General features: G+C 39.3%; 1 protein-coding gene across 4 annotated transcripts in view; it reads left to right on the top strand.

Moving 5' to 3' along the window:
• ZNF521 (zinc finger protein 521) overlaps positions 1-27,920 on the top strand; it is a 280,444-nt gene that overhangs the window by 113,422 nt on the left and 139,102 nt on the right. For all 4 annotated transcript variants that reach the window (XM_059894811.1, XM_059894809.1, XM_059894810.1 and 1 more), the window contains one exon: positions 3,704-7,056. In XM_059894811.1, the coding sequence (XP_059750794.1) occupies positions 4,144-7,056 (2,913 nt within the window). In that variant the 5' untranslated portion in view covers positions 3,704-4,143. The remainder of the gene's footprint in view (positions 1-3,703; positions 7,057-27,920) is intronic.

Genomic DNA, 27,920 nt, shown 5'->3' with positions numbered 1-27,920 from the left:
AGACTAGAGAACCATCAAGCCCGAGATGGAGGTCTTCCTTGCAGGATATGGCAGTTTTGTTGCCAGAAGATGGTCGGGAAAGCCTGGCTGGCTAACAAAGACAGGCCTTCAGCTGCTGGGTGTAGCTCCAGCTCTGCATCCCCTTTGGCAGGAGCACAGAGGCTGCTGCAGTGTGGCCAGCCAGCAAAATTAGGAAATAAGGACCTCTTTTATTTACTCAGGCTGCTGAATCATGGGCATTCCTGTCTGCTTGGAGAAAAGTCAGGCGGCTCTCCTTTCCACTGAAAGTCTCAGGAGTGTTCGAGACTTTCATCTCCGAGTGTTCACACACTTGTTTTAATGTGCTTTATGGAAATGGTGAAACTCAGCAAGTACAGTTGCTGTAGAAAAACATCTGCACTAACTATGCACACACATTTGCATCTTTAAATAGACTTTTAGGCCACGGAGCTGGTTTCCAGCAAAGTTTTTTTTGTTGTTGTTGTTGTTTTTCTTCTTCTTCCCGTTGTAAGAGCTATAGCTCTCTGAGAGTCAGCTAGGGTGAAGTGACTGATTCCAAAAAAAATTAAAATTTAACATGGACACGTTAAGTACTTCACACTGAAATGCAGAAAACCTGCCATAACACAGAAACACACTTCTGTAAGAAGTAGCACTCAGTGAGTGTCGAAGGGTAAAAAAGTTCAAGTTGACTCAGTAACGGGAGTTGAAAGAATCCTCCATAGTTTCTTCCAGATGAAAAAAAGAAATTGAAATCGTTTAAGTCTGTATTAGCCATTTAAACATAGGTTGTGTTGTGAATGCCAAAAAGCTTAAGGGAATGGGGACGAGTAGCTTTCAAAGACTTAGGTAGACCTCGGAGAATGTTGGCAACACCACCACACCACAAAAGTCTGGGGAGATTCTGATACCCTTAGAGCATGGATAAACAGCCCTGGGAGTCTTGTCCGTGAGCTCCTTGTGCATCCCAGGGAGAGAAGGCCCACTTACAACACTAGCAAATGAGCGTTGTACAATTTAGATTTTAAAACAGAAATCAGCCTTTCGCGAAACCTTTGCTTATTTTTCTAAAAGTAGCATTCCCTGCTCAAACTTTTTACTTCTGCTCTGTGGCCTCAGTCCCTCAGCCTGAGCCTTAGGAAGCCGGTAGGTGATTTCCGTGTATCTCAGTTACAAGGACACATCATCTTTGATTATCTATGTTCTCTTTTTCCCAAGACCAAGTAATAGGGACAGGAGAGAGAGTGAAGGGAAGGTTTCTAGCTCCCTTGAATCTTGGTTTGAGTAAAAACTTGATCCTGACCCTCAGCTCACTTGACTATATTTGAAATTTATAAGCTTAGGAGAACAGTTATGTAAGAGGTGTATAGTCAGGCATGGCCCACAGACAAGAACCTGATTTAAGCATGGTGTCATGTTTATAATGGTCTATGGCTCTATAATTCTTGGTGCATTTGTATAATAATATATCATGCCTGGGCATAATCTGCAATTTAATAATAAATTCACTTGCTTAATTTTCAGGCTCAGTAATTCTATTCTTTCAGTCTAGATGCATGACAAATTCTGATTCACTGTTTTCCCCAACTGTACAAATGAGATGATGTGTTTGAAAATATTTTTAAGTGAAACAACAGGATGTAAGCCTAAGCAAGGAATGTGTGAAAAGTGGTAGATTTTCTTCCTAGAATGCTGAGCAAATTTAATAAAGAGTAAACTTTTTAATTAGGGGAAATATTTCAAAACTTTGGCTTGTTTTAGGGCTACCAGCTTTAGGTGGCTTATGTTTTTTAAGGGAAAAGCTAGACCATCGTTGAAGTTGTTTTTGTTTTTAATTTTTCAAAATTGTTTTTCTGTATGTTGGGTGATGAGTTTATATGCATATATTCTTTATGTGTATTCACCTTTAAATTGAAATCACACCCACAATTGTCAGACTCTTTCTTATGCTGGAAACACGTTAGGTTATAGACGTATATAAATGAGGATGCAAAATCATGTGGTTTTCAACTTGTATTGCGAAGCTCTGTTGCAGTGGGCAGGGATCCAGGAATGGTGTTTGGTTGTTTTCTCAGAGTTAGATGGTTGCCATCTGGCATTGATAGTGAGATGGTGTTGTCATCAGTTTCTAGATGCAGGAAAGGAATGATCCTCATCTGTTTCCTGTGGATAAGCAAGAGGTTGATAATCTAGTAAAATCTTGTTACCTTAAAGAAAGCAGACGTGGAATTTGTTTACATAATGCTTGCCAGTTTCTACTTTTATGTTAATAATATAGCTTGCTAGTGAACTTTAGCTTTGAAGAATTTTAAAATGTATTTGATCATATTCTAATTGCATCTTATTAGAATACCCCAATAATATTCTAATTGAACCTATTATTCTAATAGAATCACTGTCTCCACCAGGCACACTCCATGGTCTTTACTTGTCTGCCTTTATGAAAAATCTTGCACACGACAGGAGAGTGAAAAGCTTTTACAGTGTCTTCCGATCCTGAATGATAGATTGTTTTGAAAAGCCAGAAAGAGGTTTTACAACCTGTTTGAGAAGGTCTCATTTTCCACTTGAATATTAAGAAAGTGACAGAAGTAAGAGTGTACACTAGCAACAAACATGGTTAAAAAACCACCTAATATAAAGTAGAGTTACTTTATGGATAACTTGCTAAGGTTATATCTGGCTTTCAGGCTTGTTTGTCTTCTCTTTGTTACCCATAAATCTTTCAGCATTTAGCATAATCATTTATCACTTTTCCTGTTTCCAGTTTTTCACAAGTTGCTTTGTCTCTGCTCACCTCAAAGTGCAGGTCCTGTTTGGCTAAGGAAGTTCATGCTGCTGAAGCTTTTGCAAAAGGAAGAAATGGTGGGCCACCTCTTGAACTTTCCAAACAAAATACACTATTACAATCTGGCCCTTGTGAAACTCTCATTTTTTTTCTTGATCCTGGCTGATCCTAGCTACATGTAATATCTAGCAGTACCCTTCTAACATCTAATAATCCATTTTCTGGCCTATGCCATTCGAATCTTACAGTTATTGAAGAAATCCTGGTTGTCTTTTATTACACAAGACATAATTATTATTGTGTTTTCTGTCTTCTTTCATGTGCTTACTTTTTAATATTTTTTTGCTGCATGCAATAAGGTCTGTATCAATAAGAACCCCATAAAAGATTTTGGTCTTCAGAATTGCCTTTTTATATAAAAACAAGCAAAATGCAGAGGGAATTTTTTATTAAATATTAGACATCTGGGTTGACTGCATTAATTTTAAATCATTCCTGTAATATTTCCTCTTTTCATTTGGTCCTTCAGATGCTCACATAATATGCAAATCATTTTAGAATGAACACAAAAGAAACATTAAATATATTAAAATCTGCATTTTAATAAAATTGTCAATGCATAATATATACCTTGCTTCTAAAGAAGAATGATAAAAAGTAATAAAAGGGTAATTTAGGCACAGAACTATTTAATATCTTTTTATATTTTACAATCCAGTGAAAAGTAAATGTAGAATAAAAGCTTGGGGCTCAGATTTGAAAGTGTTCCACTCAAATATTCTCTCCTTTTTTTTTTTTTCCCTGAAAGGTTCTCGTTGGTCCCACCCTGTGTACAGTACTCTCACAGCGGTACAGTAAACTCACTCTTGAACTCTCAACACGGAAAATGAAATGTCCCGATGCTTTCTGTTGCAGATGGAGTGGATGTGGAAGATGACCCCACTTGCTCCTGGCCAGCTTCCTCACCTTCGAGCAAGGACCAGACTTCCCCCAGCCACGGAGAAGGTTGCGATTTTGGAGAGGAAGAAGGTGGCCCTGGACTCCCTTATCCATGCCAGTTCTGTGACAAGTCGTTCAGCCGTCTCAGCTACCTAAAGCACCATGAGCAGAGTCACAGCGACAAGCTGCCTTTCAAATGCACTTACTGCAGTAGGCTGTTCAAACACAAGCGGAGCCGAGATCGCCACATCAAGCTCCACACCGGAGACAAGAAGTACCACTGCAGCGAATGCGATGCCGCGTTCTCCAGAAGTGATCACCTGAAGATCCACTTGAAGACTCACACGTCCAACAAGCCATATAAATGTGCCATTTGTCGCCGTGGGTTCCTGTCCTCGAGCTCCTTACACGGACACATGCAGGTTCATGAAAGGAACAAGGACGGCCCCCAGGGTGGCTCCAGGATGGAAGACTGGAAGATGAAGGACACTCAGAAGTGCAGTCAGTGCGAGGAAGGCTTTGACTTCCCGGAGGACCTCCAGAAGCACATCGCAGAGTGCCACCCCGAGTGCTCCCCCAATGAGGACCGGGCGGCCCTCCAGTGCGTCTACTGCCACGAGCTCTTCGTGGAGGAGGCCTCCCTGATGAACCACATGGAGCAGATGCACGGCGGGGAGAAGAAGAACTCCTGCAGCATCTGCTCCGAGAGCTTCCACACCGTCGAGGAACTGTACAGCCACATGGACGGTCACCAGCAACCAGAGTCCTGCAACCCCAGCAACAGCCCTTCCCTGGTCACGGTGGGCTACACCTCCGTGTCCAGCACGACTCCGGACTCCAACCTCTCAGTGGACAGCTCGACCATGGTGGAGGCCGCCCCGCCCATCCCCAAGAGTCGAGGGAGGAAGCGGGCCTCTCAGCAAACCCCGGACATGACCGTCCCCTCGAGTAAACAGGCAAAAGTCACCTACAGCTGTATTTACTGCAACAAGCAGTTGTTTTCGAGTCTGGCGGTTCTGCAGATTCACCTGAAGACTATGCATTTAGATAAGCCAGAGCAGGCCCACATTTGTCAGTATTGCTTGGAGGTGTTGCCCTCCCTCTATAACCTCAATGAACATCTTAAGCAAGTGCACGAAGCTCAGGACCCAGGTCTGATCGTGTCTGCCATGCCCGCCATAGTCTACCAGTGCAACTTCTGCTCCGAAGTTGTCAACGACCTCAACACCCTTCAGGAACACATCCGATGTTCTCATGGATTCGCCAACCCTGCGGCTAAGGACAGCAACGCTTTTTTCTGTCCCCATTGCTACATGGGGTTCCTCACTGACTCTTCCCTCGAAGAGCATATAAGGCAGGTCCACTGCGACCTCAGTGGCTCCCGATTTGGGTCTCCAGTGCTCGGGACTCCAAAAGAACCTGTCGTAGAAGTCTATTCTTGTTCCTATTGTACAAATTCTCCAATATTCAACAGCGTTCTTAAACTGAACAAGCACATCAAAGAGAATCATAAAAACATTCCCTTGGCCCTGAATTATATTCACAACGGGAAGAAATCCAGGGCCTTGAGCCCCCTCTCTCCTGTGGCCATAGAGCAGACATCTCTTAAGATGATGCAGGCGGTCGGAGGTGCGCCCGCGCGGCCGGCGGGAGAGTATATCTGTAATCAGTGTGGTGCTAAGTACACGTCCCTGGACGGCTTTCAGACTCACCTGAAAACTCATCTCGACACTGTGCTTCCGAAACTGACCTGTCCTCAGTGCAACAAGGAGTTCCCCAACCAAGAATCCCTGCTGAAGCACGTCACCATTCATTTTATGATCACCTCCACGTACTACATCTGCGAGAGTTGTGACAAGCAGTTCACGTCGGTGGACGACCTTCAGAAACACTTGCTGGACATGCACACCTTCGTCTTCTTCCGCTGCACCCTCTGTCAAGAAGTTTTCGACTCGAAGGTCTCCATTCAGCTCCACTTGGCCGTGAAGCACAGTAACGAGAAGAAAGTCTACCGCTGCACGTCCTGCAACTGGGACTTCCGCAACGAGACAGACCTGCAGCTGCACGTGAAGCACAACCACCTGGAGAACCAGGGCAAGGTGCACAAGTGCATCTTCTGCGGCGAGTCCTTCGGCACCGAGGTGGAGCTGCAGTGCCACATCACCACCCACAGCAAGAAGTACAACTGCAAGTTCTGCAGCAAAGCCTTCCACGCCATCATCCTGCTGGAGAAGCACCTGCGGGAGAAGCACTGCGTGTTCGACGCCAAGACGCCCAACTGCGGCGCCAACGGGGCCTCGGAGCAGGTGCAGAAGGAGGAGGTGGAGCTGCAGACCCTGCTGACCAACAGCCAGGAGTCCCACAACAGTCACGACGGGAGCGAGGAGGACGTGGACACCTCGGAGCCCATGTACGGCTGCGACATCTGCGGGGCGGCCTACACCATGGAGACCCTGCTGCAGAACCACCAGCTGCGGGACCACAACATCCGGCCCGGGGAGAGCGCCATCGTGAAGAAGAAAGCCGAGCTCATCAAAGGCAACTACAAGTGCAACGTGTGCTCTCGAACCTTCTTCTCGGAAAACGGCCTCCGGGAACACATGCAGACCCACCTGGGCCCCGTCAAACACTACATGTGCCCCATCTGTGGGGAGCGCTTCCCCTCCCTCTTGACTCTGACCGAACACAAAGTCACGCACAGTAAGAGCCTCGATACCGGAAACTGCCGCATCTGCAAGATGCCGCTCCAGAGCGAAGAGGAGTTTCTAGAGCATTGCCAAATGCACCCCGACCTGAGGAATTCCCTGACGGGATTTCGCTGTGTGGTGTGCATGCAGACGGTGACCTCCACCTTAGAACTCAAAATCCACGGGACGTTCCACATGCAAAAGACGGGCAACGGGTCTGCGGTCCAGACCACGGGGCGTGGCCAGCATGTCCCCAAACTGTACAAGTGCGCGTCCTGCCTCAAGGAATTCCGTTCCAAGCAAGACCTGGTGAAACTTGACATCAACGGCCTGCCGTATGGTCTGTGCGCCGGCTGCGTGAATCTCAGTAAGAGCGTCAGCCCAGGCATCAGCAACCCTCCCGGCACGAGTCGACCAGGCCTGGGCCAGAATGAGAACCTGAGTGCCATGGAGGGTAAGGGCAAGGCCGGGGCGCTGAAGACGCGCTGTTCCAGCTGCAACGTTAAGTTTGAGTCTGAAAATGAACTCCAGAACCACATCCAAACGGTCCACCGAGAGCTGGTGCCAGACGGCAACAGCACACAGTTGAAAACGCCGCAAGTATCGCCCATGCCCAGAATCAGCCCCTCCCAGTCGGATGAGGTAAACTCGCCTTTTTAATGTTTGTTCTTTAACCTCCTCGAGAATCCGTCTCCACTTTACATTTACACTTTGCTCAGCTTTGTTTATTGTCAGGTGCCGAGAGATGCTTGGATCAAAATGCAGTGGTGCTTTTCCCCCATAGCCATTAGCTAGCAATTAACTTGCTTCTCGATAAGCAGCATTTTGGCTTGAATGGTGCAAAATAGGACTAATTCCAGACTCCCTAGGATATTGTCTTCTCTATGACTGAAGAGACCTGCACTCATGCCAACACTACCTGAGATCTGGAATCTCAGCGTAGCTTCACTGCGAGTTGAAATCCCCAGCTATGACTTGTGTGTATGGCAGAGAGATAATGACATGAAAGTAAGATGCTAGGAGCCAACACTCTGGCTTAGAGTAAATTAAAAAGAATATATATATTTGTGGATAACAAATTGGGTAGGGGTGGCCTTTTAATACCGTGTTGTCAACACTCACTGTTTCTCTTTGTCTTCTGGGTAGTGAGGAAGATGTTTCCAACAACAGGAGTTTTGTTTTTTTTTTTTTTTTAAGGAATTCCTTTATTTTTATTATTTATTTATTTATTATTTTTTATTTTTAGCTGTGTTGGGTCTTCGTTTCTGTGCGAGGGCTTTCTCTAGTTGTGGCAAGCAGGGGCCACTCTTCATCGCGGTGTGCAGGCCTCTCACTATCGTGGCCTCTCTTGTTGCAGAGCACAGGCTCCAGACGTGCAGGCTCAGTAATTGTGGCTCACGGGCCTAGTTGCTCCGCGGCACGTGGGATCTTCCCAGACCAGGGCTCGAACCCGTGTCCCCTGCATTGGCAGACAGATATTCAACCACTGCGCCACCAGGGAAGCCCCACAACAGGATTTTTTAAAAGCCCCTACATTTATTAAGCACCACGCGGTCAACATTCATTTTAAAGGCACTCTCCCCAAGTCTTCGCGCTCTGGGTTTGGGTTCAAAGTGAACATGTTTTGTTTTTTTTTCGTAGTTGAAGAGTCGTTTCATGTCTTTTTTCCCATAATGAGTCTGAAAAACAAGTTCATTTACAGTGAAATAGTTTTGTAAGTCATCATTCCTTGAAGCTGAGCAGAGGATGGCTCATTTTATTATCATTTCTTTATGCTTTATCACCTGGTTTCTAATAGCTCTCTCCCCTTCCCTACCTGCCCCTATCTGGAGATCCATCCAAATGAAAACCCCAGGGAGACCTATCTCCCTTCAGTCTGGGGTCACTGCCTTTTCCTTATCTTGCCTCTGCACTCACACCCTCTCCAAGGTCCCCCTGCATCTCCCTGCAGATAGCCATCACTCAGCTGGTAGGGGAAAGCTGAGAAGACAAACGCAGAGCCCATCCTCCTGAAATGTGCATCTGTGTGACAGGCAAACTCCCAAACTTTGAAGCTGCCTTCCCTCTCTCCTCCTCAAGTAAATCCGCACCTTTCTCTCATCTAAATAAACGAAATCCTTTCAAACTGGAAGAACGTTGTTTTGATAATGGCTCATGACTCATGTGTTGGATCAAATCATTTCTTTTGAAACAAATATTTCTAGTTGTAATCATATGAAATGAATTACTTTTTCCAACTTTTTATCTCAAAAATGTTTAAACTTATAGAAAAGTTAAAGGAATAACACAGTGAACATATGTATGTGTCCGTGTATCCATTTCACAAGTTTATCAGATATGAACGTTTTGTTACATTTTCCTCTCTCTTTGCAACCTTTTTAATGAACCTGAGCTACATGAAAGTAAGTTGTAGATAACATATCTCCTAAGAAAAAGGGCATTTTCCTATTTAACCACAATATCATTAGCTCAGGCAATTATTGAAATCAGCTAAAGAAATTAAATAAATCCATACTATCATCTATAAGTCTATATTCAGATTTCCCCAAATCTCCCCCAAATGTTTTATTTTTAAATGCTTTTGAACAAGAATTCTTACAAAGTTTATGCAGAAAATTATTCCTCTCTTTTGTCTTGTTATGCTTAACATATATAGAAGAGTTTTTATATTCAGGTTTAATTTAAATAGTATATAAAAGGTGTTTAAAATGAATCTCTGTGTGTGTGTGTGAGTGTGTGTGTGTGTGTGTGTGACTGTGGTGGTATGTGTGCATTTAAAACCAAGCAAAATCTAGCTTTTGTGTCTTAGTAGATGGTTTATGGAGAGGCAAATGCCTGTTTCTTCTTATCTTGTTCATGGTTTAGATTTTCTGATATTTCTAAATTGCTCTATATTATACTACCACTTGAGGTGAAATATTTTAAAAATGAAGGAGGACATATGAATAGCCTTTATCTGTTAATTTGGTTAGAGTTGATTAGGAAAATTTATCTTTAAGGGATGGTCAAGTCTTCAATTATACCTAAAATCTTAATGATAATTTATAAAGCTTAACTATATGCTTCACTTACATAAAATAATATATAAAGTACTTTAAAGTACTTTTTAATTGTAATTCTTACAATAGTGTTTTTTAAGCACCTGCTACTGAAGGTTAAAAATGACTCCATGCAAAAGAGGACCTCCTTATTAAATCTGATTAGTAACTTGTAGCAGTGTCCTTAATTGACCAGATATTAAGATTCAGTTGTACATTTTTTCTTTGTGCGTTAACAGTACACTAATCTATTCAACATTTTCACCATTGTTACTATTTTTTCTTTATTATACTATTTGTCATAAAATTTTATGTGCCCACTTCCTTTCTGATACTCTCTACCGTAAAAAACGTAAAGTAGACCATACTATTTGGACTTGACATAGAAAATTATCTAAACATATGTAAAGTTTTACGAAAAGGAGCCTAAAAAGAATGCATCGGCAAGAAAAAGACATATAATAAATATTAATTTGTTCCCATTTTTTGTTAGCCAAGTTAAGCTTCTATGACCTCTCATTGTGAGTATTATGTAAATTTTTCACCAGTGGAAGTAAAGGCAAAGTTATTACATGAGGCTTTGCCAAAAGACAGGCATGCCATGTGGGACTAAACTTTATCACAAAAAGAAGTATCACATGTATGTCCATTGACTTAGATGTCCTAGGTAGGAACTGAAGGACTTAGCAATGTAGGTGGTATTTTCACCTCTTCTTCTTGCTGAGGATTGAGGCTTCAGAATAGAAAAGAAGAGAATAAAACCTGAGTACCTAGATGTTGTCAAGAACCAGATTAGATTTTTCTGGGCTATGACTTACAGTCACATAAGGGTATTGATAGATGCTGGAATGCATCTTTCAAAGACTGAAAAGAATGTTACTTGGTCGAGACTAGAGTACCTATTTAAAAGGTATTTAGATATAATCTAGGGAAGGATAAGTACTATATAAACCCATATAATCCAAGAAATAGATGAAAGCCTAGGCATATGACAATTAAAGAAGAATAATATTAGGTAGCTGTCATCTGATGGAGAAATTTGGAATTGAAGACAGAAGATCTGAATTTGAACTCCCATTTCTTCTGCATGCTGATTTCTGAATTTGTGAAAAATGTTCTCTTTGTACCAAAATTCTATAATTATTAGTCTAAATTTGCCATGGAGACTTTGTTTTGAATAAAATATTTGGGGGAACCTAATCATTTCTATTTCCTCCTCAAAGGTTGACTGTGATATAAATTTGTACCTGCAGTGATTCCATAAATGGTAGAGAGAATTTGAGAGAGAAAGAACACTGGACATCTAGCTTTTTCCACACGTGAAACACCTCGCAGACTTACTGGCATTTACTATGTGTTGAATAAATGTTAGTTCTTCTTTTGGAGTTCGTTGACACTGGTTTGGCTCCCTGGTCAGGTGCTGCCCTATATGGACCTCAAAATGTTGTCTCATGATGATATTGGAAGCATGTGTCCATCTGCCATGGTTTCCTTAAGATCCTTCATATCCAGATTTCTCTGAGGGATGATATATTCACATTTCAATTCACATCATCCCCACAATTCTGTTGAAATTGCTCTTGCAAGGGTTACAAATTATCTCCATGTTTCTAGATGCCTGTACGGTGCCACAGAATCAAAGCTAGAAGGGACAGTGGAGATCGTCTGATTAAGCTGCCTTATTTTACAGACAACAAAACAGACCCACATAAATTGAGATCGGTCTAAATTTAAGTTAATAAGTGGTAGACAAGAGACTCCGAGAATCCAGGTCTCCCAACTCCAGACTCAAGACTCTCTTTTCGTAATTCCACTGGCACTTTCCTCTAGCTGCAATCTCATCCTTGTCCTTTTCACAAAATCCTCTCGGTGTTGCAGTCTTATTTTCTCTTGTCATTCACTTCCTCCATCCTCCTCAAGGGATCTTCTGCTTCTATTGCTGCACCTCAACTGACTGTTCTAAGGTCTCTACCGACCTAGTAGACTGGTCTGGACTGACATAATGCTTTTGGTTTTTTTTAAAGAGAATTTATCGTAGTTTACCTGCTTCTGTACTTATCACTGTTGGCCATTCCCTCCTAATTGAACCTCTGTCTTCCTTCCTGTTTCCCTTCGTGCCTCTTTGAATGTTCCGTAGCCCTCTCTGTCCTCTCCCTACTTCTGCAAGATAGTGTCCCCATTGCTACTGTCACTCTACTGACCCCCCCGCTTCACGTGGCCTCATCCACTCCCAGGGTTTCAACCACCACTTTTACCGATGACTCTCCAAATGGTGTTTCCAAAAGACGGGAGGGAACTTATGGGGGCTGATGGTAATATTCTGTATCTTGATTGTGCTGGTGGTTACAAGACTGTATGCATTTACTAATACTCACCAGATGTAAATTAGTGACTTTTTGCATGTGAGTTACACCTCAGTGAAGCTATTGCCAAAAAAAAAGGTGTCTTTGACTCAAACCTCTCCTCTGAAATTCAGACTCATACACCCAGCTGCCTGCTGGATATATATGCACTCACATGTTCCTGTGAACTTCAAACTCAATGGGTCCAAAATAGAAATCATCCTTTCTCCAAACCTGCTTTTTTTCTCAAGTATTCTATTTCACTTGTGGATCCATTGATCTTCTTAGTCTTTTCTTTTTCTCCACATCCAGTTGGCCATCCAGCCATCTCGATTTCTACTCATATGTATTTCTGAATCAATCCCCTCTTCTCCATCCTCTTACCACATTTTAAGTTCAATCTCTAAACTACTGAAGCAGCCTCGTAACTGTTCCCTCTGACTTTAGTGTTCATACTTTCAGATCCATCCCCACAGAGCTGCCAGAACAATCTATCTGAAACACAAACCTGAATAACATGCCCCTCCCTATTTGGAACATTTTAAGTGCTCTGCACCTCCATCCCTATAGGATGATGTCATAACCCTTTTATTGTGAAATATAAGACTCTGTAGGTCCCTGGTAAAATTTCTCCCTCTTTCCTTACCTTTCCCCTTATTCTGTACTTGGAGGTGCTTTAATTAACCCGCACACAACATGCTGCCTCTGTATCTTGCTAAGGCTGTCCAGTTCCTTCTGCCCAAATAATCCCTCTCCTCCTGACTGCCCTCTGTCTTCCATGAGGTTGTCCATCTTTCCCTTTAATTGGAGATCAGCTACTCTAGAAGGCCTCCTCTGACCCCAGCTTATCACCACAAACATCTCCCTTCTCCTGGAATGCCCTGTCTATACAATATGTTATAAATTTCATGTGAAAATTGTTACAGTGCTTTATAATTATCTATGTACATTTCTCTTTTCTTCCCCTGCATTCCTTGGGGCAAGAATTTACTCAATCTGATATTCCTAAGCCCTATGCTAATGCCAGGCCCATCGTAGGCAGGTGCCTCAGTGCTGTGTCTGGCTGGTGGCTCTCCCAGAGCCTTTCCCCATACAGGGCAGTAGCATGGCAGGACAGCTGGCCGCCTGGCTTTGTTTCATTCAAGAACCACCTGACACAGTGACTGGAACCTGAAGTTATTAAATAAATTTGTGTTGTTCTTCTGCGTGTGTTAACTGTAGGATTGCTGTTTATATTTTTACCGCATTTGGACTCAAATCTTGTTTCGTTGTTACTGAAGTGCTGTTCTAGATATTCAGAGCGTGTACGGGTCTGCTGATGTTATCCCACTCCACTTCAACGTCTGCTTTCTCAAGGAAGTTGTAATTGTCCTGCCAAGGTTGCCAGTGGCCTCCAGGTTCATCTCCGTAGCACTCTGCAGGGTGGACAATTCTTGCCTTGCCGTGCCTCTCTCTGACTTCATGGCGTTCCCGCTCCTAGTTTTCTTCCTACTTCTGCCTTTGGAGATTTCTCGTTCTATGCCTGTCCTAAAAGTGTAGGAATTCTTCGATGCTCAACCTTAGTCCTCTTTTACTTCTCTGTCAACTCTCTCCATAGGCATCTCCTCTATTCATGTAGCTGCAACTATTTCTTTGCTAAGAATTCCCAAATTTATGTTTCTAGCCTAGATCTCCTCTTAGTTCCAGCTTACTGTGTTCCACTGGCAGCTTGACTTTGCCATTTGTATCTCGTTTAGACTTCTGAAGTGTAACGTGTACCTACTAAAAGCTCTTGATTCTCTCTCCTGAAGCCTATCTTTTTTCCTAACTTCCATCATTTTTGGTAAAGGGATCTACCCTACACCCAATTACCCGAGCAAGAAACCCGGGAATCACTCCTGATTCCTCCCTTTCCCTCTTTCCACACATCTAATCTATTAATAAGTTCTGTGGATTCCACCTCCAGTGAGTATCCCATCCCCTTCTTTCCATCCCCAAAGCCGTCATTGTGGTCCAGGCTACAGTCATTTCTGGCCTCCTGAGAGAGTCCTCTCCTTCATCTTCTGCCTGCTTCCCATCCATTCTTCATGCTGAAGTGGGAAGGAGGCCTGTGGACATGTCAATCTCATGATGTCACATAAAATTCTTCAGTGGCTTCCCATTTCCCTCAAATAAACTTCCAACCTCTCACCAGTTTGTGAGACCATGCATATCCTGGCCGGCCTGGCTGGCCTCACCGTGTCCCGGTTGGCTCTTCCTCGTGCACTGCACCCAGCCTCCCAGCCTCCAGGGGGATGGGGTGGGGGTGGGGGTTCTGCTTTTGAGTCTTCACATGTGCTCCTTCCTCACTTGGCCTGCACTTCTGAGCCAGCCTCTCTGCACCCACCACCGGTTCTTTCTCGGCTGTCAGGTGGGCCTTCCCTGAAAATCTTATCAAAGTTGGTTTCCTTCTGAAGATTTTCTTTTAAAATAGTCGTTTTTGTCTACTTGTTTATTTCCTTCTTCCCCTTTCTCACCTATGAACATCCAACAGCTTAACATAAGAGCTTAATAAATATCAATTGAATAAATGAACATAGTGTAAGTACTTCAAAATGACAAAAGTAGTGTATACTCCATCTTTGGATGTATTTGCAGGTATATCTAGTAACTAACACACATAGATGTAGACAAGTTTACCCAAAAGTACTGAGATGCTTTAAAATTAGGTGTGATCTAAAAATATTAAATAAGCTAAAAGGCTTGAAAGTTCTAACAATTCAGAGATCATCTTCGGTGTGAAGGTCTGTTTTAAGTGTGTCTCAAAGTCAATATTCTTCCTTTATAGTTCTTACACTGAAAATAGAAACGTACATGTTGACATGCTTAAGCTCCAGAGTTCTTTTTTGTTTTGTATAATAAAAATTTCCGTATGAGGTTGAAAGAAAAATGTCAAAGTTTTTGTCTGTCAAATTGCTGGTATTAAGTTTTGCTAAGCTAAAGGAGCAAAAATAAATGAGTTACGTTTCCTCTAAATAAACAATAGCTTAAAATTAAGTAGAAAAATTACATGACCAAATAGATTTGTAAAATTCAAGATGTTCTTGGAATAGACTTAGTTGCTTTTCCAAGTTTAATCTGCTTTCAGATTTATTGTTGTTGTGCTCAGTATTTGTTTGGCATCTACAATGCACTAGAACGGGGGGTTAACGACCCCTGGCATGAGTATCGGGGTGTGGGACATGGAAGCAGCTGCCTCTCATCCGCTATCTCTAGTCCCATGTTCACCAAGCGGTGATCATTGCATCACACATTGAATTTGCTACCACTACCATCCCTAGATTTTCTGTACTTACTTCCAGTTCTGGATTTTTTGCTGATGCTTTCCATATGCATACAGTGTCTTTTAGAACATATGGAATTCAGAAGTAAGAATGTTTTTGTATACCACCATGAATCTTGAATTGCTCATGTTTGTCCATTGAGTACTAGGCCAAAGAGTTTGAAATCACCCTCTGTAGCGGTAGAATTCTATTTAGCAGGAGCATTTTACATGTAGCTGAAATTATATCGAAGTAGAGGTTAGTGAATATCTACTTAAGGTACTTTTGAATAATGAAAGAAAATGGAAAGCTACATTCTGGATCTCTTATTACTGGATGGCTCCCCTCTCTGCGTAATATAGATGCAGTTTTCTAGTAGATGTACTTTATGTTTCTAGAAATTTAACAGCCTAATTATGAGAACCTTGTAAAGGCTTTTAAAAAAACTAAATAGCCAGTTCCTTATTTGTATATATTTTTTCACCTTTTAAATGTGCATGTTTTTAAGGGTTCTATTTTTAATATGTTTTTTTCTTCCCTTACCCTCATTTCCTATTACTGAATTATTATCCCATACAGATGAGTGAAATATCAAATTTCAACCTGTAACCTCTCGTTAAGCCCCGTCCTAGATTTCCAGTTAACTTGTTTGACATTACTGGTTGAACATTGTGCTAGCCATTTGATCAAATCAAATCATAATTTCTTTTTTTTCTCTCCAGTTTTTGTCTGTGTTCCATGATTCTCCTAATTATTCTTGTCTGAAACTTTGTATGTATCTCCTAAATCTTGTTTGGTCTCCTAACCTTTTGAGTTGGTCACTCTCCGGGTGCTGTATTTTCTCTTCTGTTTGCATCTCCTGCGTTCTCTCTCCAGTGCAAGTCTTATCCTTGTAAACTAACTGATCTCTTTTACTCTCTTCCTATCGTAATTCACAACAGATTTAAAAGTTTAGGATCTCACAAATCACATTTTCTGACCACAATACATATACATTATAAATAAAAAAGTTATTTTTTAAAACCCCATAAATTTTATTTTACTTTTATAAATTCATTATTTATTTATTTATTTGTTTGTTTGTTTGTTTGTGGCTGCGGTGGGTCTTTGCTGTTGCGCATGGGCTTTCTCTAGTTGTGGCGAGCGGGGGCTACTCTTCGTTGCAATGCGTGGGCTTCTCATTGCGGTGGCTTCTCTTGTCATGGAGTGTGGGCTCTAGGCACGTGGGCTTCAGTAGTTGCGGCACATGGGCTCAGTAGTTGTGGCTCGCGGGCTTTAGAGCACAGGCTCTGTAGTTGTGGCACACAGGCTTAGTTGCTCTGCGGCATGTGGGATCTTCCTGGACCAGGGCTCAAACCCGTGTCCTCTGCATTGGCAGGCGGATCCTTAACCACTGCGCCACCAGGGAAGTTCCCAAAACCCCATAAATTTCAAAATTAAACCACCCATGGAACAAAGAGGGCATGGAAATAGCAATTAAAAACACTTCAAACTGAAAGACAACTATATTTTAAAACTTGTGAGATATAAATTAAAGCAGTATTTAGAGGGAAAGTTATTAGAACATAAAAATACATATTAGAAAATTTTAAAAAGCTCAATATCAATGTGATAAAAATCAAACTTAAGACATTAGGAACAGAACAAGAAAACAAACCCATAAAAAATAGAAACGAAGGAAATAGTAAAGCTAAGAGCAAAAAGTAATGAAATGTAAAACAAACAACAAGGAGGCCAACAAAGTAAAACATTAATTTTTTGAAATGACTAACAAAGTTTACAAACTTCTGGTGAGATTAATCAGGGTAAAACAACAAGAAATAAACAATATGAATAATGAAGGGGGAGTCATAACTTCACATGTGCAGAAGTTAAAAAGATAGTAGGGGAACCACTACACATATCAGAATGACTGAAATAAAAAAGAATACATAAATTCTTTTTTGCAAGAATGAAGAGCAATTGGAACTCTCTTACTTTACTGGTGAGAGTATAATTTTGTATAACTGCTTTCAAAAACTGTTGGGCAGTATATACTAAAGTTGATTACTAGCCTACTCTACGACCCATCAAGTCTATTCCTAGGTTTATATCTAAGAGAAATGAATGCACATGTTTAACAAGTAATGAACAAGAATATTCATAGTAGCTTTTGCATATAAGCTTTAAGCGGGAGTCGAAGTGTCTGTCAAAATAGAATAAATGTATAAATACATTCATACAATGATTATGAATTTTATTTCATTCATATGATGGACTACTACACAAATAAAGAAGAATGAACTACCGCTATGTAACAACCTGGAATATTCATATACAAAATGATGAAAAAAAGGAACCACACACATCCTACTACACAATTCCATTCATATAAAATTTAAGAATGGGCAAAACTAACTTCTGATAATCAAAGTCAGAATAGTTACCTTTGGGATGGTATCAACTAGGAAAGGGCGGAAGGAAACATTCTAGAAATGTTCCATATCTAGATCTATGTGGTGGTTACACTGGTATTTGTAAAATTCCGTAAATCAGGCATATTCTTAAGGTTACAGCAGTTTACTATACATATGTTATTTCTCAATAAAAATTTTACAGAATGCACCAAAAACACACAAAATAAAGAAGAGTAAGATAATACTGTGAAGAACTTTATGCTAATAACTGGATAATTTTGATTATATGGGAACAGTCTTAGGATGATATGTTACCAAAGCTGGCTCAAGAAAAAGAGAGAGGAGTAGAATGATTCCATAAATATTAAAGAGTTAATAAATTGTTGAAAACCTTCCCACAAAGAAAATACCAGAACATACACATAATTCCAAAGCTGTGCCAGAAAGTATAAAAAGAGGGAACACTCCAGTTCATTTAATGAATCTAGTATAACCTTGATGTCAAAACCAGACAAAAATGTAAAATGAAAATTTAGGCCAGTTTTACTCATGATTTTATATTTTAAACTTTTAAACAAAATGTAAACAAACTAAATTCACACTGGTAAAAAATGATTTTTATACTATAACCAAAATGATTTTATCACAAGAATACAAGGTGGGTTCAACCTCAGGAAATCAATTAATTAATTTTACCACATTAACAGCTTAAAGGAGATAAATTATATGTTTATCTCAAGAGTTGCAGAAAAAACTAAATTCAACATACTTTTGTGATCAAAAAGAACACTTAATTAGGGATAGGCAGTAATTTCCTTACCATTATAAAGACTGTTTAAAATATCGGCTTCAGCAAGCATCATCATTAGTGGCGAAATTTTAATGCAATTATTATTTTATAATAAAATCACTAATAAGGCTTCCTGGGTGATTTAACCAACAATATAAGATAAAACAAAAATGAATTTACTAATAAAAAAACAGGTAACAGTGAAATTGAAAAGAACCAAATTAAACTCATTTAGAGGTCATATGTTTGTTTGTAAAACAAAATCCAAAGAATCTCAAGACAAACTATTGTAATGAATAAAACTTTAGCAAAGTTGCTGGCTACCAAATCAAATCATACAAGTTAATTCGATTTTTATTCATCACCAAAAATGTTAGAAAATATGAATTTTAAAATAATTCCATTTATAATAAGCTCAAAAATAGTTACTTAGAAATAAATCTTATAAGGTGTGCAAGACTATGGAGAAAATGATAAAACATTATTAAAAGATATTGTTAAAGACCTAAATAAATGATCAGATTTAACTTGTTCAGGAATAGGAAGACTCAATACTGTTAAGCTCTCAATTATCCCTAATTTGATCTGTGGACTCACAGCTATTCTAGTGAAAATTTCTACAGGTTTTAAAGTGTATTTAAAAAAATTTTTTTTTTTTTGGAACTTGACAAGCAGATTCAAAAATGTATACTGAAGAACAAAAGGTCAAGAATAGCAAAGATACTCTTGAAGAAAAAGAGCAGGCGGGGTAGGATTTGTCCTACTCTGTAGTCAATTTATAATAAATCTGCAGTAATTAGGATGACATGATATTTGTCCACAGAACAAAATAGAGATTCTCCGAAAGAGATATCAGACTGAATAGAGTAGAGCTGTCTTTGCACCTCAGTGGGGGAATGAATGGAGTATTCAACTTGTTAGCCATAGAGAAAAACAAAATAAAATTGAGCCCCTACTCACGTGTGTAAAAATGTGTGAAAGAACAAAACCATAAATCATAGAAAAAAATAGAATTTTTTATGACCTTAGATTAGGGAAAGATTTCTCAAATAAGACCCAGAGAGTATAAATCACAAATAAAATGATTGATATGTTCATCTACATTAAAAATAATAACTTCTATTTACCAAAAGTTACCATAAAGTGAGCAAAAATAAGAGCTCCAAGATAATAAAATATATTTATAACACATATAGTTGGAAAAAGTATTAGTTTCCTAAATAGATAAGAAATAGCCACAAATTAACAGGAGAACTCAAATCACCAAATAAGAAAATATGAAATTAACATGAACAGGCATTTCACAAAGAGGAAACATGAAGATCCAGTAAACATGTGAAAATGTTTAATCCTCATCAGTAATATGGGAAATGCAAATTCAGACAGAGAATAATAGATGGTTTGAGAAGACCACACAGGAAGCTAAGTTGGGCACACAGGTGTTTGTTTAATAGTTACTATTTATATATTACTTATGTTTACTGTTTGTAAGCATTTAATATTTAACTTAAAAAGCAAAATAATCAGAACCATAGTATGCAATCAGTATCACTTATCATAAATATAAGATAAATATAAAAGTAATACAATTAATACAAAATAATGTTTTAAAAATTCTAGCTATACTCATACCTGCAAAGGTTTGTCAGCCTGAAACCTGTTCTTTCATTGTTACAAGTAAATTTGTCAAGGTTTGTAGAGGTATTAAAGACATATTAGCATCTTAGTGAGACTTTTTTCTTTTGTGTAATTAGAAAGAGCCGTATCCATGCTTTATAGTTGAGGTGGTGCATATCTCACACTTTGGGGAACATTAGTCTATAGCATTAACTTTTTATTCCTCGTCTGGTGCTTCAACTTAAGGTAAATTTATTCATTTCCTGCAATGTACAAGGCATTAGGCTATCAGGTTTGTAAAGAGGATGAGCATTATACGAATATGGTTATTTGAATACATGTCTCTCTTCCCAGTATAGCCCCCTGAGGGCTTATAGTTTACTAGGAAAAAATTAATGTATAGCAACAAATACAGTATAAAGTAGAATGGAATATGTGCCTTAATAGAAGTACTAGTGAAGTGCTACAGTAGTTCAGAGGAGATAGCAAATAACCAGGCAGGAGTTCGCTTTGCAGGTATCTGTGTAAAGAGGAAGCAAAGCGGAAAGAACTCCCAAGCAAAAGTCCGAAGGCAGCAGCGTGCCTGGCAGGCTTAGGAATAGCAAGGGGCTAAGCGTGGCTGCAGCACAGGGAGCCAGAGTGAGGGGGGCAGGCAGGGCTGAGGGCTTCATGGTATCCTCCGTGCTTCTCAGGAGAGTTTCTTAACACGTCATAGGTTCTCAGTCAACACTTGTAAATAATTGAAAGCTGGTGATGAAAACAAACGGAAAAAGAAACAAAGAAGGAACCACACATAAATAGAACATAAGACTTCTCCTAAGTATGTAATAGACTATGCAATTCGTGTCGTAAAGAGATTGAGTGGCAGGTGAAATCCTATAAAAAAAATCCCCATGTCAAGGCAAAAGATTGATTTTGTTCAGTTAAACATTATATTACATAAGCAAGCCTTCAACTGAGTCTGAACATGTTTTGTTATTCCGAGATTGCCCCTATGGGTGTGGAGAGTTTACGCTTAAGCCACATAACGTAGTAGAAGAAAATATTGTACTTAGAGAAAAACCGAGTTCAAATAACAGTTGACAGAACCATCTGTGTGATCTTAACTAGTCTTTCCTAAGCTTGAGTTCCTTCATTGCTAACATGGGCATAATCCATATTTTGCCTACTTTATAGTGTTATTGTAAAGAGCAGATCATATGTTTGTAAGAAAGTTCTTGGTAAACTGAAGCACCTGACAAATGTTGCCTATGGTACAGCATTTATATAATATCTGCGTATAAGTCAGCACATATCCCTATGTATGTATGTACACATTCATATAATTTATATCTAAAATGTGCTTCAGTTAATTTATTACTATAATCAAGAATAATTTTATCTAATACTAGAACTATGGATTATTTGGTAAAAATGCATTGAAATCAGTCATCATGTGTCTACAAAGTTGATTATATAGAAAAGCATAATCAAATATTAAAACAAATATAGAAGCAATGAAATCCAAGGGACAAAGAGAATGTAAAAGCCACAAAGATAAAATATTATTCAGAGATAGCATCAGGCAACAATAAATATAAAAGGTAGAAAAACGTGTAAATAGATGAGAGTATAGGTGGAAAAAGGAATTATAGATAAGAAATCGAAAATGTCCAATAGTATTATTGGATTGAAACATATCATGGAGAGCAGGAGAGCAAAAAAAATCTTGGGGAAATAATATCTAAGAAAGTTAAAAATTGTAAATGAAAGGCATAGTAAGTGAATACCAAAATAAGACACTTTCTCCTAAGCTCAAGAAGCAAGTGAATAGTTTGAGAGGTGGTTAATTTTAAAGAACTATTATTTGTTTGCCTAAAACTCACTAGCCATTTTCTTCATGGATCAAATATATTTACATTCTGGGGAAAGAAAAGTGGTGAAAGTTTTGCTTTTTTTTTTGTCCTTGGACAGGATTTATAATTTAGATGCATAACCTCTTGATTTATTTTTGTAACAGAGTACTATGTTTTAAAAATTACTAGTAAGTGATTGAGAGATATTTTGAAGCAGAGATATACCATGATTAGAAATCAAAGTGGCATTGATAAACCGAGCTTGACAAAGTCTGATGTTAACGTACTCCTCTTAAGATAAATCTAAGGATTATCTTGTGTATTTTATAAGTGTGGCTTACAGTAAGGAAGCAAAAATGAGCTTCCTGATTTCATAAGAGCTCATGATAAAGAAATGTCCAGAAATACAAATTTAATTATGAAAGCGACCACATGTTTAATAAAGATCATTTTTTAAGAAAAAGTAAGAGGAAGAACAGAAGAGTGGAAAGAGTTGGGGGGGGGGGTAGAAGGAAGGGTGGGAGGGGAGGACTACATGACCAGATAAGATAGTTGAAAAACTGGCAGGAAGCCCTCTAAGTTTAATGTCTATACCCACTAGGACTGGAAAATTGAAATCGTTTTGGTGGAAGACAGATCCTTTTAGCACCATTAATTGGATCTGGATTGATATCATTTTGTTATACAAATTTAAACGATGCCAAAGCAGACATTCCCCAACTGCTGATATTAATTTGCATCTAGTTCATTCATTCATTCAACAGTTATTGAGTTTCAGACACGTGGCAGGCAGTGTGCAAAGACACTGAGTACACAATGACAAACATCATAGATATTGTTTCATGTTTCTCTTGGCAAAGAATTAAACCTTCTAAAAGCAGATATACCCTCATATAGTGAATCATGTACATATTAAGATGGTGAGGAGTTGACAGGATTGGAAAAATGGATATTCTCAAATGCCTTGTAAGGATAGTCACATTGAAATTACAAAATGTCTTTTAAAAGAATGACTGACTTATCACCTGGACTTTTAAAGAATATCGAGAAAATATTACAGTGCTTGCCTTGCACAAATTCTATATAAAATGTCTAATTTCATATTACCATCTTTTTCTTAATGTTTCCCCTCGTATTCTATACTGTAGAGTAATGCTCTCAAGGCCCTGTTGGGAAAGGGCCCCATATTTTCTTTTATATTTTGGGATATTTTTAATTTGAAAAATGTCTAGCTTTATAAGATATATTATCAATAATAATTATGCAGAGGTTTTTCAGGTCCACAGTTTAATTTTCTGGGATAATCTGAAGGAAGGCTGGGTCTTATCTGGTTGTACTATGCAGAATTTAGGTGTTTTTGGTGGCAGCAATCTGGTTCCCTCCAGTAAATTTCTCTGAAAACACTTACTCTTGAGTATACTTATAAAAAGCCCAAATCAGTTCTCTTCTGTGTGGTTCAGACACTCCTTCATAAATGCTCCGTGTCAGGCAGTGTGCTTGGGTGATGGAGCTGTAGAGGGGAAATAAGACATAGTTCCTTAAGTGACAGGAGACCTTAGAATGTAATGTGAATAGATGCTTTGAATATAATATAGTAAATTCCAAGCTAAAAGTAGGCACTGAGAAATGAGTACCCCCCAAAGAAGGCAGCAGGTAGTAGAAAGAACCAGCGATGGAGAGGTGGCTATGAAAGCCATTCTGCAGCACACGTCCAGGAGGAGACACAGTAAGCTTCAAGCAGGATAACGAGCCAGCGTGGCAGTAGTTACCAATTCCTTTTTGTAAATGTGCACACCCATCATATAAATGTGGGTGTATTCATGGTGACCCAGAGTTCTAGGCTTGCTAGAAATTTCTGTGAGTCACTTTCTGTGAGTCACAGACAAGGACACTTCATCTCTCTGGGGACCTCACTTTGATTGTCTGTGATGAGGAAATTGAAATATTCACTTGTCCCTCTCAATTCTCAAACTCCCCAATATTCTATATAAGCTTGTGCTAGTACCTTTGAAAATATGAAGAATATGGTGGCATTTTATTCTATTTTTAAAAGATATTTTTGGAATGATGAATGAGGAGGGATTGAAGAAATCCAAATAATTTCAGTTAAATCAAGGGATTAAAAGAACCCCACCACCTATACATTTATATACATGGTAACTGCACAGTATGTTTTAGAATAGGTAAAGTCAAAGCAACAGACCTCTATCCTTAAAAACTTACTGTTGAAGAGTACAAGCAACAAGAATAAAAAAGTAAACACCCACGTTGTTGTGTGGGTGTTATTGCTAACAAGCTTTACGGAGCAGGTGGGATTTTAGAAGCAATCTGAAGGAGAAGAGAAGGGTGGTGTGACACGCTTCAGTAGGAAAGCGGTTCAAGTGGAAGGGATGGACGAGAGAAGGCAGAACCCGAAATGAAAATAGGGAGGAAGAGAGAAGCGAAAAAAAAAAACTGCTGGGAGTAGGAGGACAGGAGGTAATATATCTCACTGGAATAAGAGTGATAAAGGACCAGGCGATTTGGGCAGATACAGGGTAACTGAAATGACCCAAATAAGAGGGAGGGTGTTCTGTAGACGAAACACACACTACCAGAATGTGCAGTATTCCTTTCACAGAAGAATAGCTACAAGGATAGATTAGGAATATAAACAAAAGGGAATCACTGTGACTCCACAGGAGCTTTCATCTAAAGAGAAGTGGAAGGAAGCAAAGATTTTTTTATTTTACAATGAACAGGTATGAATCATTCACACATTAATTGATTGAGTGTAAATATTTGCGTTATGTATTTCATAGATACAAATGGGTAAGACAGAGCCCTCTCCCTACCCTTACAGCCCTTTAGAGATAAATCAGTTTTATTGAAATAATTCTGCTACAACATGTAATGAATTATAAGAGAATCAAGAGGAAACTTTTATGATTTAATATTAAATAAAACCTCTCTATGTCAGCCTTTTGATATGTATGATGAGTCTCTAGTAAATGGTACTAGTACTTGTAAAGAGTTCACAAACCTGTCTACATTCTCAACTTGCTTTGAGGGCAGAAGTTATATACTTAAGAAAATATGTCTTAATGAATCCTAAAATATTTTTTTTCTTTCTCACAAAACTTTCATCTCCAGTAGCTGAATCAGGAGAAATCTGAGAACTGGAGATGAATAAGTGAGCCTAATAAAGCATCTCTCTCCAAGGGAAATTTGGGCTTAAATTCAGTTTGTTTGTTTTTTTTTAAATTAATTAATTAATTAATTAATTTTTGGCTGTGTTGGGTCTTTGTTTCTGTGCGAGGGCTTTCTCTAGTTGCGGCAAGCGGGGGCCACTCTTCATCGTGGTGCGCAGGCCTCTCACTATTGTGGCCTCTCTTGTCGCGGAGCACAGGCTCAGTAGTGTGGCTCACGGGCCTAGTTGCTCCGCGGCATGTGGGATCTTCCCAGACCAGGGCTCGAACCCGTGTCCCCTGCATTGGCAGGCAGATTCTCAACCACTGCGCCACCAGGGAAGCCCCTTAAATTCAGTTTTTAATGTTAGACATCAAGTTCAAGAACATAAAAAGGCAAATTTTGAGGGAAATAAATAAATGTGTTAGGAGACAATTCATTTTATTTTAAAAAAAATAAATTTATTTATTTTTGGCTGCCTTGGGTCTTCGTTGCTGCGTGCAGGCTTTCTCTAATTGCGGCGAGCGGGGGCTACTCTTCATTGCAGTGTGCCGGCTTCTCATTGCGGTGGCTTCTCTTGCTGTGGAGCACGGACTCCAGGCGTGTGGGCTTCAGTAGTTGGCAGCACGAGGGCTCAGTAGTGGTGGCTCGCGGGCTGTAGAGCGCAGGCTCAGTAGTTGTGATGCACGGGCTTAGTTGCTCCGCGGCATGTGGGATCTTCTCGGACCAGGGCTCGAACCCGTGGCCCCTGCATTGGCAGGCGGATTCTTAACCACTGCGCCACCAGGGAAGTCCGACAATTCATTTTAAACTTAAAAAAATAAAATAATTCTCCCTGAACTTCAAGGTAATAAATTCCTTCCATGAAATTTGTCTGGTATAACTCATGGAAATTACTCCATCTTTGACATGGGTTTTGTTTTTTAATGAATACCAGTTGGATTTTTTTTTTTTTTTGCAGATTCAATTATTCCCTGTTTTTTGACTATTGATGATACCTTTGAAATAAACTAATGCCATTTTATCTAATATTCAAAGAGAACCCAAGAGAAGCTGAAAAATGGTCCAACTTTTTTTACCCCTTGATTTCAAAGTTACTAGTAGCTTAGATTTATATCTTCATGGAGTTTTGGATTTTATTTGTAAAGATAAATATTTTTTCCTTTCTTATACCACATGCACCTGTGCAAAATTTGTCTATAATTAAAAGAAAAAAATGCACTTTAATGAATCATTTAAAGCAAAAATCCTTTTCCAGATTCTTTCTGACTAGATTGTTGTCTCTCTCTTTTTCCTGTCCAGAGCAATCTTCTTTAGCCCTTCTTCTGTTCTGAATTACCTTCCTCATTCCACCAAATACCCCCACCAGACTGTGAGCAACTTGCCTGGCATGTACTAGACATTTTGTATCTGGGTTTTGAACTCAAGGAAATTATTTCCATTTTAGACCTCAGATCAAGTCTTTTCTCTCCCAGGGAGCTTTTCCTGATTCTTGTAGACCATATTAACCCATGCCTATCTGGTATGTTTTCACTGTCTTCTCTTTGCCAACATTGACTGGTACTTGGTTTGCCATTTAATGCTTTGCCATGTTAGGTGGGCAAAATATTGAATACTTATAACAGTTTAATCTTTGTGTGTGTTCCCTCCTCCTTGTAATACCTCTTGGTTATTGAACTTTTAGTACATGCCAGGCATTCTGTAAAGTGTTATATAGTGCTTAATGTCTAGACATTAACTACATCTGTAAGACAATAATGTCTTCCTTTTAACCGCCATGAAAACACACAATAGAAAGTTGATACTGGTGTTTTTTTAATGAATTATTTGGGTGAGCTTTTCATCATTAGTAGCTTTCATTTAATTTCACCCATTTTTTTTCCCCTCTCTGTTCAGTGACTTATTTTCACACAAATTCAGAATTGGAAAATGACCAAACCAAATTACTAAAATGTCTGAAGTACTGAGTATTTGTGGAAAGCTGTAGGTTCGTTATTTTCATTCACATATAATATCCATTTGCTTGCCAACAAAATACTGCCAAGTAAAGGTGCCACTGATCTTAAATATATGTCTCATGTGTAATTAATATATTTGTTCTTGAAATGGTAATGGATATTGCTATAGTCCTTGAAAACAGCTTTTTTTCCAAGTGAGGTTGAACCTTTTTTCACATGTTCTACCCTCCTCTTCCTTCCCACCCCACCACCCTGTCACCAACTTGTGACATTCTTTATGCAATTAATTTTTAAAGCTTTATTTAATAAACATTTGTTTGGCCCTTGCTAATTTCCATACAATCTAAATTACTGGATTCTAGTTTAGGGAAATTTTAATATGGTTTTAAAGTCCACATACAACAGTGAGAAATAATCTTTGACGAGCAACTTTGTTGTGCCATACAGCTCATCGGGTATTTCATTCCATCCCCCTAATAACCTGTCAAGTAAAGAGTAATAAAGGTAGTTACTACTTAATGCAGACATGCTACATGGTAGACATGGTACTAAGCTAAGCACTTTTATATAGTCCTTACTTGCTTCTCACATCAACTATAAATGTAAGTTTTATTATTTTTAATTCACAGGGAGGGAAACTAAGACTCAGGGTCATTAAATGATTTGTCACACAGCTAAATGATGAAGCCACTGCATAGTAACTAATTGCAGAAAGAGAATCCTAAAGTTGCTTTCCTACTAAGACTGGTGATTATATTTGGAATGGGTATTCTATAGCATCATTGTGCACATCTTAATTTCAGGGGGTCCCGATTGAGTCTGAGACTAATTCTTCCTTGATAGCCACTGCCAAAGTTTTGGATTGGTGATATAGAGAGGCCTGAGGGCTGTGGGATGTCCTTGAAAACTGGCTCTGTAACTTCATGCTTTGATGCTCCAAACATATACCAATGATAGACAAAATAGAAAGTTAGAAAACCAGATGGATTTAGTCAGCCTCAAAACAGTTGTCCATCTTTGAGATCTGAGAACCAAATTTAAAAACCAAGTGGTTATCAGGGTTGAAGCCAGGGGTCTCCTG

Source organism: Balaenoptera ricei, chromosome 14, assembly GCF_028023285.1.
Source record: "Balaenoptera ricei isolate mBalRic1 chromosome 14, mBalRic1.hap2, whole genome shotgun sequence".
NCBI lineage: Eukaryota > Metazoa > Chordata > Mammalia > Artiodactyla > Balaenopteridae > Balaenoptera > Balaenoptera ricei.
This window is presented reverse-complemented; position numbering and strand designations above follow the sequence as displayed.